At 42.0% G+C, this 12,094-nt stretch overlaps 2 protein-coding genes across 3 annotated transcripts in view; one reads left to right on the top strand and one right to left on the bottom strand.

The window, feature by feature from the left end:
• Positions 1-5,024: 5,024 nt before the first annotated feature.
• On the top strand, positions 5,025-9,348 carry SRP14 (signal recognition particle 14). Its single transcript, XM_054972935.1, has 5 exons — positions 5,025-5,156; positions 6,115-6,187; positions 7,550-7,662; positions 7,999-8,031; positions 8,974-9,348. Exons 1-5 carry the CDS (start codon positions 5,133-5,135, stop codon positions 9,061-9,063), a joined length of 333 nt encoding a protein of 110 aa, XP_054828910.1. The 5' UTR covers positions 5,025-5,132; the 3' UTR covers positions 9,064-9,348.
• A 263-nt stretch (positions 9,349-9,611) lies between these two features.
• Positions 9,612-12,094, bottom strand: part of EIF2AK4 (eukaryotic translation initiation factor 2 alpha kinase 4) — a 54,982-nt gene continuing 52,499 nt past the window's right edge. For both annotated transcript variants that reach the window (XM_054972933.1, XM_054972934.1), the window contains 4 exons: positions 11,067-11,135; positions 10,627-10,671; positions 10,338-10,456; positions 9,612-9,892 (listed from right to left, as the gene is read on the bottom strand). In XM_054972933.1, the coding sequence (XP_054828908.1) occupies positions 9,835-9,892; positions 10,338-10,456; positions 10,627-10,671; positions 11,067-11,135 (291 nt within the window). In that variant the 3' untranslated portion in view covers positions 9,612-9,834. The remainder of the gene's footprint in view (positions 9,893-10,337; positions 10,457-10,626; positions 10,672-11,066; positions 11,136-12,094) is intronic.

Below are 12,094 nucleotides of genomic sequence, written 5' to 3'. Positions count from 1 at the left end.
TCAAGGATCAGCATTGGAAAGAAGCTGGCTGGCACCTGCCTCAGCTTATCTCACATTACCATATCTGAAAACATGTCAAAGTATTGTTGAGTGTATATCAACTACGGCCATCAACTACAGCACTTCCAAGTGGGTTTGGTATTTCAGAGAGTTAACTGTGAACTGCTCATGTGTTATTCAGGGCTCCTTCTCACATTAGCCCTTTACACATGTTCAAAGTGTGTGGGTGGGGGTGTGTAACAAGATTGTGATGGTAGGCTCTGCCTTAACCCATGTCTGTTTATCCTATGCATATACAAATGGATGTGTGTAGGGCTCTCTCCCCAAGCCTGGGCATCCTGTTTTTTTTCAACCTTTCCCAGTAGTACGTGGAGAACCCCTACACACATACACATTCTATATTCCATTTTAAGAGTACAAATTATTTGGTTCATCCTAATAAAAAGATATTACATGACTGCTGTTTTCCTATGCACATAGGATCTATGCTTATCTTCCAGTCGCGCGCGCGCGCGTGTGCGTGCGTGCGTGTGTGTGTGTGTGTCCTGGATAGCCTAGGTGAGCCTGATCTTCTTAGACCTCAGAAGCTAAGCAGGGTCAGCCTTGGCTAGTAATTGGATGGGAGAACTCCAACCAAGACCAAGGTTGCAGAGGCAGGCAATGGCAAACCACCTCTTCCCATGAAAACCCCACCAGTCAGCTATGACCTGAAAGCACTCTCCACCATATACACACAAACACACTTTTCCAAGTATCAGACCAGGAAGTGGCTATGGTACATGGCCTTCATTCTAATTTATTATTTATTTATTTATTTATTTTATTGTATTTATATTCCGCCCTCCCCGCAAGCAGGCTCAGGGTGGATAACAACATTAAAACATTTAAAACATTTCATTAAACATTAAACATAAAACATTAAAACATTGTATAAAGATATTAAAAATAGCAGCACTTTTTTCTTGGTGGCGGCAATATTGTTGATTACAGAAAGTGCAACAGTGCAATTGAACATGGCAGCAGCTTCAGAACAGTGGTGGGCAGGTCTCATAGGGAGGGGAGTAGATGTTATATCCTCCAGCCAGTGGAGGCCCAGCCTCAGCCATAAGCCTGGTGGAACAACTATGTCTTACAGGCCCGGCGGAAAGATAGATTGTGCCGGGCCCTGGTCTCGGTAGACAGAGTGTTCCACCAGGTAGAAGCCAGGACTGAGAAAGCTCTTGCTCTAGTCGAGGCCAGGCGGGCCTCCTTGGAGCCAGGGACTGATAGCAATTTCTTTCCTCCTGATCGGAGAGTCCTCTGGGGAATATACAGGGAGAGACGGTCCCTCAGATACGCTGGCCCCAGTTCGCACAGGGCCTTATAGGTCAATACCAAAACCTTGAACCTGATCTGATACTCCACTGGCAACCAATGCAGCTCGCGCAATACTGGTGTAATATGCGCCCTATTTGGTGCTTTCATAATGATGTGCGCCGCTGCATTTTGCACCAGCTGTAATCTTCGGGTCAGGCACAAGGGTAGGCTTGCATAGAGCGAGTTACAGTAATCTAACCTAGAGATGACCGTTGCCTGGATCACTGTAGTTAAGTCACAGGTAGACAGGTAAGGGACAAGTTGTCTGGTCTGCCGCAGGTGGAAAAAAGAAGACCTGACAACCGCTGTGACCTGTGCCTCCATTTTCAGGGAGGCATCTAGGATCACCCCCAGGCTGTTAACCCTTGGAACAGGCACAAGCTGTGCCCCATCGAGGGTCAGGAGCCGGAGTCCCGAATCCAGTCCACCATGGCTCAAGTATAGGACCTCCGTCTTTGTTGGATTCAGTTTCAGTCGACTCTGTTTCAACCAATCAGTTACAGCTGCAAATGCATGTTCCAGGACATCTGGGACTGTCATATGTTCTGTCATACACAGATTGTGAGCAATCCCAGTATCTCATTGTACTAGGGAGACTTGCATCTGGGTAGGCATCTTTATATGATTGCTCTCCCCATTATTATTCCATTTGTCTGACTATCTGCTTGTTGGTTTGTAAACATGTAGCCCTATAACTAACCTACTTCAGGGATTTTAGTTATAGTGCCATGAATAACCTGAACCTGAGAGCCAAGGATGCCACCACTATTTTAAAGACTTATGTGGGTGATTTTAAAATGTGGCAAGGGCTACAACGTTGTAGGACAAGTGCCAAAACGGTCACACACCCCTCCCTCAACTGCTGCTGCCAGTCATCTGAGCCATGAATGCTTCTGCAACATGGTTATCCCAATATGTATGCAATGTGTTCAGAGCATTCAATTATACAATATATAATTGCTAACTGTTACTGGTTAGTTTAAAATGCATTGTCCACCCAATCAGATAATCACTTTTTCCTGCCAGGAATCACATGGTCTTAACAACTGTTTACACAGAAATTACAGCATCAGCTTTCATGAGCCAGACCTCATTCGATCAGATGCACAGAGTATATACTCATTTTGCAAACACTAATGGGGAAAGGGGAAGTTGTGGGATAGAGACATGCTGTAAACATGTTTACACAGAAAGGAACCCTGTGGCACAGAAAGGAGCCCCGTGGCACAGAGTGGTAAGCTGCAGTACTGCAGCCCATGGTCTGCTCACAACCTGAGTTCGATCCCGGCAGAAGCCGGGTTCAGGTAGCCGGCTCAAGGTTGACTCAGCCTTCCATCCTTCCGAGGTCGGTAAAATGAGTACCCAGTTTCCTGGGGGTAAAGTGTAGATGACTGGGGAAGGCAATGGCAAACCACCCCGTAAAAAGTCTGCCAAGAACACGTCGTGATGTGATGTCCCTCATGGGTCAGTAATGACTCGGTGCTTGCACAGGGTGCTTGCACCTTTACCTTACCTACACAGAAATTAACTGGAGCAAATTTTCTTTGAACACCCAAATGTTCAACTGTTATATTTCTGGTTTTCATAAAGTTGTTAAAGGCACAACAGCTCTGCCATGAAAAAAATTATATTCCTACTTACAAAGGTCCCCTAGGGTTGTTGCATGATGTTTCTAAAGATAGAATACATTATAACCCCTTCTGCACGGGCCAATTTCACTGGTTCAGTTCCCTTACCGCGTGTTTGTTTTGTGACCATCTGCACCCAATTTGCCGCCATGAGTAGTCACTCTGGCTGTTATGTAGCTTTTCCACAACTTTCCTGGGAGCACTTATACCCCAATGTTTTTTAAAAATCCATATTCCAGCCTGCTGTTTTCCTGTGCACGCTATTTATCTCATCTTTTAGCGTTCCACCCACTTCTGCCCCTTCCCACTCTCTGCATTATGGTTGGCAACTATTGTCTACCCAGCCACTCCCTCCTCCTCCTATCCATTCCTCCCCCATCCCCTCTTTCCTCTCCACTTTCCTTACCACTTGTTTTTTTTTTCTTCAGTCCAGCATAGAATAGATGCACCAATGGGTTGAGGGAGAAATCCAAGAAATAGACTGATCCAGTGTTCCAGCGATTCATCACATGCAAAAAAAGGGCTGCCACTGTGACATCACTGATGATGGCCTCAGTGATGAAAAAGCCAACACTCATCAATCCTGACGCATTTTCACTAAAAAGAATGGCACCATGCTGACCAAACATGAGAGGTGCAAAAGGGCTGAGACACGCCAATTCCATGCCTTTCGGCTTGACTTCTGGAATAATGAGGAGTTATGTTACTGGCGCAGAAGGGGCTAAAGTCTTATTTTCTGCACAGATTAAACTGCTGCTTTGTATCATTGCAGCCCAAATGGGAACTGATCCCAGGTCTGTAGTGAGTTGTCTTTTGGCCTCACTATTTATAATTTCCCTATATACCCTATGTGTATCCATCTGCCAACCACGCAAAGCTCATACCATTAGTATTTCAAATTCTATGGACTCCATTGTAAATATACACGGAGAGTCTTGTGGCACCTTAGAGACTAAATCCTATTTCAGCATCAGCTTTCATGACCCAGACCTCATTCAATCAGATGCACAGAGTATATACTCATTTTGCAAACACTAATGGGGAAAGGGGAAGTCGTGGGATAGAGACATGTTGTAAATTCTGTTCATTCCAGGTGTGAGTCCCTTTGAAAGGGCCTGAAGCAGATGTTATTAGAAGCACTGGATTAGGAAAGCAGTGAGATGTTCTAATTTCTCATGAGGTACAAATAAAGCAAGATCAAATCACAGCTGTAGTACATCCATTCAGAATGGGTGAGGAGGAACTGGCCAAGTAGGGCAAATGCATATTCAAGCCTACTCAATGAAAATAAGAGTGTGAAAATATGTAAAATGAAAATCTAACCAAGCAAAGCAGAGATCACATACAGACTTAATAAAGCTAGTTATGATGCAAAACACCTCTGCTCAAGACCCAAGACAGCCATTGTTGATTAAAGTGAACAATAACAAGGGTTGCCAGCTCTAGATTGGGAAATTCCTGAATATTGGGGTGGGGGGAGTGGAGTGTATAGAAGGGAGCGTTTGGGACGGACTTCAGCAGGGTAGAATGTTATAGGTCCACCCTCCAAAGCAGCCATTGTCTCCAGGGAAACTGATATCTGTGGTCTGGAGATTAGTTGTAATTCCGGGAGATCTCCAGCTACTGCCTGGAGGCTGGCACCCTAATATTGACCTTGGACTATCAGCCTCACTCAGGGCCAAGCTACACATGACGAATGACACTTGAACGGCAAGTGGATTGAGTGGAGGGCAAGTGAACAGGGAGAAATACACTTGCTGTTCAAGTGTCATTCGTCACTTCTAGCTTGGCCCTCAGTATGAGACCATGACCTGGCAGGGAGGGCTTAGGGGGGTATAATAATGCGACAGAGTTCACCCTCCAAAGCAGCCATTCTCCCATATCCAGACCTCCCTTGGAGGTCGGCAAACCTACTCTTTCCTGTTGGCTGCACCTGCTACAAGCCCTACGGAGTCGGCCACAGAGTCTCCTCGCGGGGGCAGCAACGAGTCAGCAAGCGGCCGAACGCTTCCTTTCTAGCCTCACTGCCTGCTGCCAATTCGATGATGCTTCGGAATACTTCCGCTTCCGGCCCGGCTGCTCCCGCTGAGAAGTGATTCGGCATTGGGGCGAAGTTGCTGGATCCTGGTTGAAGAGGTCGGCGGCGTCATGGTGCTGCTGGAGAGTGAGCAGGTAGCGCCGCCGCCTCGCTCGGGGCGGAGCGAGAGCAGGAGCCCTTAGGCGTCGGCGACCCGCTTCTGGGCCCGCCCCATCGCTTAAGTGTGGCCCGCCTGGCAGGCTTCGGATCAGAGCACAAAAAAAGAGGCGTCCAGTGGAGCCTCGAAGGCTGGCAGCGTTCATCGCGATGGGTTCCCGTTTTGTTTTGCTGCAGTGCCCTAACATGGCCGCCCCAGGAAATCCTTCGGTCGGCGTCGAAGGCGCTTGACTGAATAGGTGCCCCGATGTTGGGCGCCACGCGTTCTCCATCGCCCTCTCGAAGCCCGTATGGGAAACCCAAGGAAGGGGCTCTCCTCTTCATGTTCGATTTTGGGCATTTGTATCATTCAGCGCTCTGGAAGCCGTTTCTCGCTTTAAATTACAGGGAGAGAAATGCTCTCTCGAGCTGGTCGGAAGCGCTCTCGCTTTTTTTATTTAACGAGGTCCAGAAGAAATGTAAACTTTGCCAGCAACTTTTACTTGGCTTAGAAATTTCGTGGTTTGTCTGCCTCTTTTATGGGGTCTAAATGTAAGATTGCATTAAATTGTGGTATGTTTGAAGATCATCACGTTTAAATCTGGCTGTTTTTAAGATGCCAAAAGTTGATGGTGCTTAGAGTTGTTTAGCTTTGTGCTGTATGTTCTGAAATATTCTGAGCCTTAACTCAGGGAAGGTTGTTAAGGACACACCATTGTTATGAGTTGCCCTGAAACCAGGCTACATTGTTAACAGTAATTGGACAAGAACTTAACATTTTTTAAAAAATTATGTCATTTATAGTTTGCCTTTCTCATGGAGACTGAAGGCAGATTACATAGTGTGAGATTAGTACAATCAGTATCAAGGACATTTCCATAAACAATTCCATAGGGTAAAATTTAGATTTTTTTTTTGGTTTGACAATTCTTAGTAATTTTCTTTTCTTGCTTGCAGTTCTTGACAGAGCTAACAAGGCTTTTTCAAAAATGCAGGACTACAGGCAGTGTTTATATAACACTAAAGAAATGTAAGTATTAGATTGATTGCTATAGTTGCTGGGAGTGTTACACATCCCGATACATTTGTCTTGCATAATTTTCTTTATCTTTGTTCCTAAGTGGCAGAAACCATGACACGTTTAAAACTGCTCCTTAGTTTTCTGGAAAAATGTTTATTTTAGTGGATAAACTAAGATAATGTTTATCGGAGTTTAACCACTGAGGGCAGTGGTTTGTGCTTCTATAACCTGGGCTGAAATATTATCATCATCAAGTTGTTTTCATCATGTGTGTGCCTATTATTTTTCTTCCATCCCTGTTTCACACAGACTCCATCTTACAAACTTTTTCTTCATCTTTCCCTTGCATAGTGATTTTACTAGGGAAAAGACCATCCACACTTCTGTTGTTTTGTCTAAGCAATCTTGAAGCTCAGGTCAGAGAATAGAGGATAGAATAGAGGACTAGTTGATCTCCATACATAGTCAGGACACAGTAAATGTTAACTCTCAATTCTCTGTTAGCTTTGCTTTGTCTTCAGTACTGTCCAAATGAAATTTTAGGCTGCTTCAGAAAAGACATATGGATGTGAACATACTTCAGGTAGTTAGTGCCAAAAAAGTTCAAAAGTTGTGGCCCCTTGGAAGACTTTAATGAGGTAGAGCTGGGTTTTAGGGCCAGGCTTGAGAGGTCTTTTGTATCATTCTTACTATTTTAGGCAAAATGGGAAAGGTGAGCTATGTCTTATCAGCATCGTTCGTAACTACGGTAAAGGAGCTTTGGGTGTAGAAGCATATACACTTTTGCTTCATTTTCTTCTATTATGCAGAAATGTTTGCTTCTGAACCAGATATATAAGGCTGTGTTTGCAGGGTTGGGGTTTGAGATGATACTTCGCATTTAATGAATTGGGGATGATTCATGTGTAAAGACAAACACTGTCCTCAGACTCATGTGCTCCCCTCCCTCAAATATAGTTTAGAAAATCACTTCTATGGCAAGACATTGTTTATGACTCAACCACAAACAGTGGTTTGTTCTCTTTGCTCCAGTCCAAATCATGGTTTGATAGTTTGTGGTTCAAAAGTAAACAGAAATAATTTTGGCTAGAAGGAGGAGCGTAGTACATGCAAGAGAATCCTCAGGCTTGTTTCTGTAAGGATAAGCTTATAGAAAGTCACCTTTAACTGTTTAAATGAGACAAAATTGCAACTTAATATTCTAAACTGGCTCTCATTCTTCCAGTTCAGAATTATGTGACAGAATTTGTAATATGGTATAAAATTCAACACTCTGAAATCTACAAACTTACAGTTCAGCTTTTTCTTGCCTTGGATCTTGTATATAAGTCTTTGCTAGCTTGTATCTTATTTGGTTTTATTTTAATGTAGATGATGGTAGGACACGACCCATCCCGCGAAAGGGCCATGTAGAGGGTTTTGAGCCTGTGGATAACAAATGTCTTCTCAGAGCAACAGATGGGAAGAAAAAGATAAGTACAGTGGTAAGCAGCCCTCCTTGGTTTCATTCAGTGAAGTGGATATGGACAAACTAATGGATCTATACTTGTTGGAGAGTGCTGTCAAGTCATAGCTGTATTAGGGATCCACATTAGACTTTAAGGAATGTTTCCTTTAGAGCTTCGCATTAAGATGGGTGTGGGGGGTGCTCTGGTTCAAGGGGTCTCTTGTGGGAACCAAATGGTGCTGTTGATGGAGAGTCTCTAACCCAGTAGAGTCAGCTGAGAGTAATAGCCGTTGATGAGATTGATAAATCTTGGTAAATATGTAAATAGACAATTTCACAGTAAGATTCCTAACATTTGACTGATTCCTTATAGGTGAGCTCAAAGGAAGTAAACAAATTCCAGATGGTAAGTTTGTATCTGATACTTTCTTTTCTCAACATGTTATGAATTAACTTCACAAAGTAAACTTTCTAATGGACGTGCAGCACGTGTGAGCCACTGGGATGGACAAAGCCAAGTCCACCCCTTTTTACTCTTTTGGTGTGGTAAAGACAAACAGCCCACCAGGGTCTTTGGAGGGAGAAGTGGAAAGAAAACAGGAGTTTAACAGTCACTTGGACAGATAGGGTTGAGAAGGGATTTGGTTCTTATCTCATAGTCCCTTCAGGTGGAGGTGGACTGGGTTAGTGTGGTGACTTGTAATGGAACCTACAGACATGGTGTCCTGGTGAAAGAGGGAAAAGCTATGGAGCAAGTTGGGAGTGGGCAGGTTCAGTAGCTTTTAAATAGATTAGGAAACCTGGCAGATTTGTCACTTTAAAAGTGTTGTAGCATATTTTTGAGAGGAAAATATTTCCATATATTAGTCTCTCAGTAAGAGAGAGATGGGTTTGTGTAGTTGATTATGAATACCCATACCTAACATTCCTAGAAAAATAAACTTATTTTTTACTGTGTTCTCGATATTTAAGATGGACAAGATTATAACTGGTTTTTACCAAGGCAGGGGAGAGGGTACCTCAGGAGCATAAGAATTGCGCCTATGGCTATCTTTAAAGAGTGCCAAGCACTTGCAAGCCAACACATAAATATTTATCTGGACTTTGAGTAGAGAGCAATCCACAAGCTTTCCTAAAAATCTTAGGAGCACAGTGGTATTGTATGGAGTGAAGGTTTTTGCTGCCAAAAATAGAGTTGTGCCTGGTTGTGCCATCATAGCCACCTCATAGTGCCAGTGAGCCAATGGTAGTTCCATTTAAACATATTAACAGTTTGGAAATGAGACTGCTCAGGACTCATAACAATGGCATTTGAATGTATTTTCTTAAGAGTTTGTTTTGGTTGCAGGCCTATTCCAATTTGCTTAGAGCTAACATGGATGGCTTAAAGAAGAAAGACAAGAAAAGCAAAAATAAGAAAAGCAAAGCAACGCAGTGATGGAGCAAATCTTCTTGTTCCTACAGTGGACCCCAGACCTAGCTGTTAATGTTTATTCGTATCACCACATATCTTTTGATGTCACTTCCAACTGCTAACTGGAATCTTAACCATTTTGCTGAAACTGAAAGCAGAGGTTTTGGATTGTGGTAAGCAGAAATTGCCACACATTATATATACACCACAGCTGTCAGTTAACTGCGGATTAGTTTTGTACTTGTGCTGTTCTCCAGCACAGGGGTGGTGATTGGAGGAGCAATTTTGAATAAATTAATACTTGGAATATTCTTGTAATGAAATGTGTTATGTCTTCCTCCAACAATACGAGTCCCTTTGCGATAGTAAGTCTGGTTCAGAGAGAAACTGTGTGTGTGCGCTTCTACTTAGGACCCCTGTTGGAAACCAGTTTGCATATTTAGGGCTCAGTCTAATTGAAAATAAGATGACAGTGCTTTTTTTGTGAATCTTGAGTTCACTACAAAATTAGCATTTGGGAACTTCGAAAACTCTTTAGTGTATAAAACAGGAACAAACAGCACAACCAGACATCAAAACAACACTTTATAAAAATGGCTTCTATACAAGATTCACAGTTTCATATAATACATAAGGAAAGAGTTAAACAGTTTGAGCTCAATACTCAGGCCACAATTGTCCCATTTGAATTTTTAAAACAATTTATGATTGTGCAAATAGTTCTTCACAGTAACTTAGGATGTATTTGGTTCCTTGTTGTGATACTGTGCTAATCCTACTTGTTAACACTTGTGACTAAAACAGAATTTTGTAATAGTCGTCTCTGTAACTGTACAGAATAAGAAGAGGCACTCTGGAAAGGAGAAATGAGGTAGAGCATTAGTATTACTTTAAAAATTCAGAAAACATTATTGTTACCAGTTATTACAAGGAAACTTAGTATGCACATTTCAGCAACTGATACCTGATGGAGCGCAGAATCTGTAGATGCCTCCTTTAACAATGTTTCTAGTGTCTGTAGTATTTGCAAAACATGTCCCGTATTTGCCTGTTCTGAACTGTGTTCCAGATGGCAACCTAGCGGTGCCCCTTGCATTGTGGTGGCTAATGAGCAATAGATACATGGCTGTACAGTCAGACCCTAGATTCTGCTTATTTGTGAGAGGGGGCCATTGGAATTGCGTAATACTCCCAAACGACAGTTCCTGACTGCTCTTCCTGCAAGCTGCAATTTGTGAGATTAAACAGGAAGAAAAGTATATGTACCCACATCATTTATCATTCATACAAATTCTTACCTCTTTTTAATTTTGATATTATAGATTTCATCACACACGGATTTTAAATATCTTTGCTTTGGCAGTCGTGACATCAGTTGTTTCACAGTTGTGTAAAAGGTTTGTTCATCTGCATCACACTAAAAAGGGGAGGAAATCTATTAAAGCAACTTTTATAGGTCTGTGGTTGATACTTCAGTATTAAGCATTGAGAAGATCAACTTGAATTTTAGCCTTTCCAGTCTGGGATTGTTACAATAGAAAACTTGAAGACAGATAATTTTGAAAACTGAGAAATTCATTATTTTACCTCTAAGCATAAGAAGTTTATTAAAGTTTCTTTTGGTAGATCTACCTGCAAAAAAAATAAAGATGCAAAACTTTAAATTATGGTACCTGAAATTTGGAGTATGTTTGAAAGGCTGTACCTTTACTTAACCCCTTTTAAATTTGGCACTCTGAAATGATGCTATTAAAAACATCTAAAAACAGGAAGCAATAGACTCCTAGGTGACTGTCAATCAGTTCCTCAAGTTCATGCCCTGCTTCATTTGCTGCTTAATACTTACTGGACCAGCTGCCATAAATCTCACTAGAAAACTGAGCTCCTTATAGACTGTTGCCGTAATAACATGTTAGGGATACTGATAACCACCTTTACTACCATTCCTGAGGTCAGCTGGCAGTTTCGCATCTCAACAATTGTTTAAGTTTGTAAAGGTAAAGAGTCTTTAGAACGAAGTGACTTACTGCTAAAATTTCAACTTCACTTGTCTTCTGTTGCAAGGTGGCAATGCAGGTCTGCAGTCGGGTTTGTACCTGCAAATTATGTTTGGATTCATAAATCATCCACAAAATGGAAGTTTGCTTTTGAATTAAAACACAAATAAGTAACCCTATTATAAAAGTTATGCTGTCAAGATACACTCTTAATGAGTTGTTCCATACAATATATTAATTTATTTGCTTTATATTCCACCTTCCCCTCGTCGGCAGGCTTAGGGCGGATTGCAAAGAAGAGACTTTTTTTACAGCCCATCTACAGATCATACATGATGACTGTGTATGTATTTTAATGCACATACAGTTGCCTGCCTAGCCTTCATGATTAACACATGGATTTTATGTTCTACTAATGCTGTTCTTGTAGGATATGAAATGTATATAATATAATCTCTAACAAGGAAGGCCACAGCAACCCTCCAAATACTATTATATGAAAGAAAAAAAGTTGCAATGATTGTTTAATAGAGAACACCCAAAGTGTGTGCTGGTGCAGTTCTGCCTGGAGATTGGTTCAACGGTTAAGTAGATATGTATTAACAACAAGGGGGCTGTCAGTCAGTAGTATAGCAGCTGATTTGCATACAGAAGGTCTCAACCCCTGTAATTATCAATAAAGACCTTTCTGTGAGGGAGATCCTGGGCAGCATAGAGAATACTAAGGATGGGCCAATAGTCTGACATAGCTTCATATGATCTTGCTAAGACATAAAGGACTTAAGCCTTCAACCGATAACTTTCCTGTTTGTTTTACCAGAAAGATACTTCAGTACAAATTTCATTGCAGTACAGCATTGAAATGTACAAGGTATTTCCCACCAAGTGCACCTTACTGACTTCGATTGTACTGTTATTTCTAGACCACAGTGAAAACTCAGATCATGAAACAGTCTGACAGCTCTAGAAGAGAACTGTGTGCTGGAAAGTAGACATGAAGAAATCTAAGAAACTTTACCTCAGTCCAACATATGCACAGTGCAATCCTAAATACAATG

This window comes from Eublepharis macularius, chromosome 2 (assembly GCF_028583425.1).
Source record: "Eublepharis macularius isolate TG4126 chromosome 2, MPM_Emac_v1.0, whole genome shotgun sequence".
NCBI lineage: Eukaryota > Metazoa > Chordata > Lepidosauria > Squamata > Eublepharidae > Eublepharis > Eublepharis macularius.
This window is presented reverse-complemented; position numbering and strand designations above follow the sequence as displayed.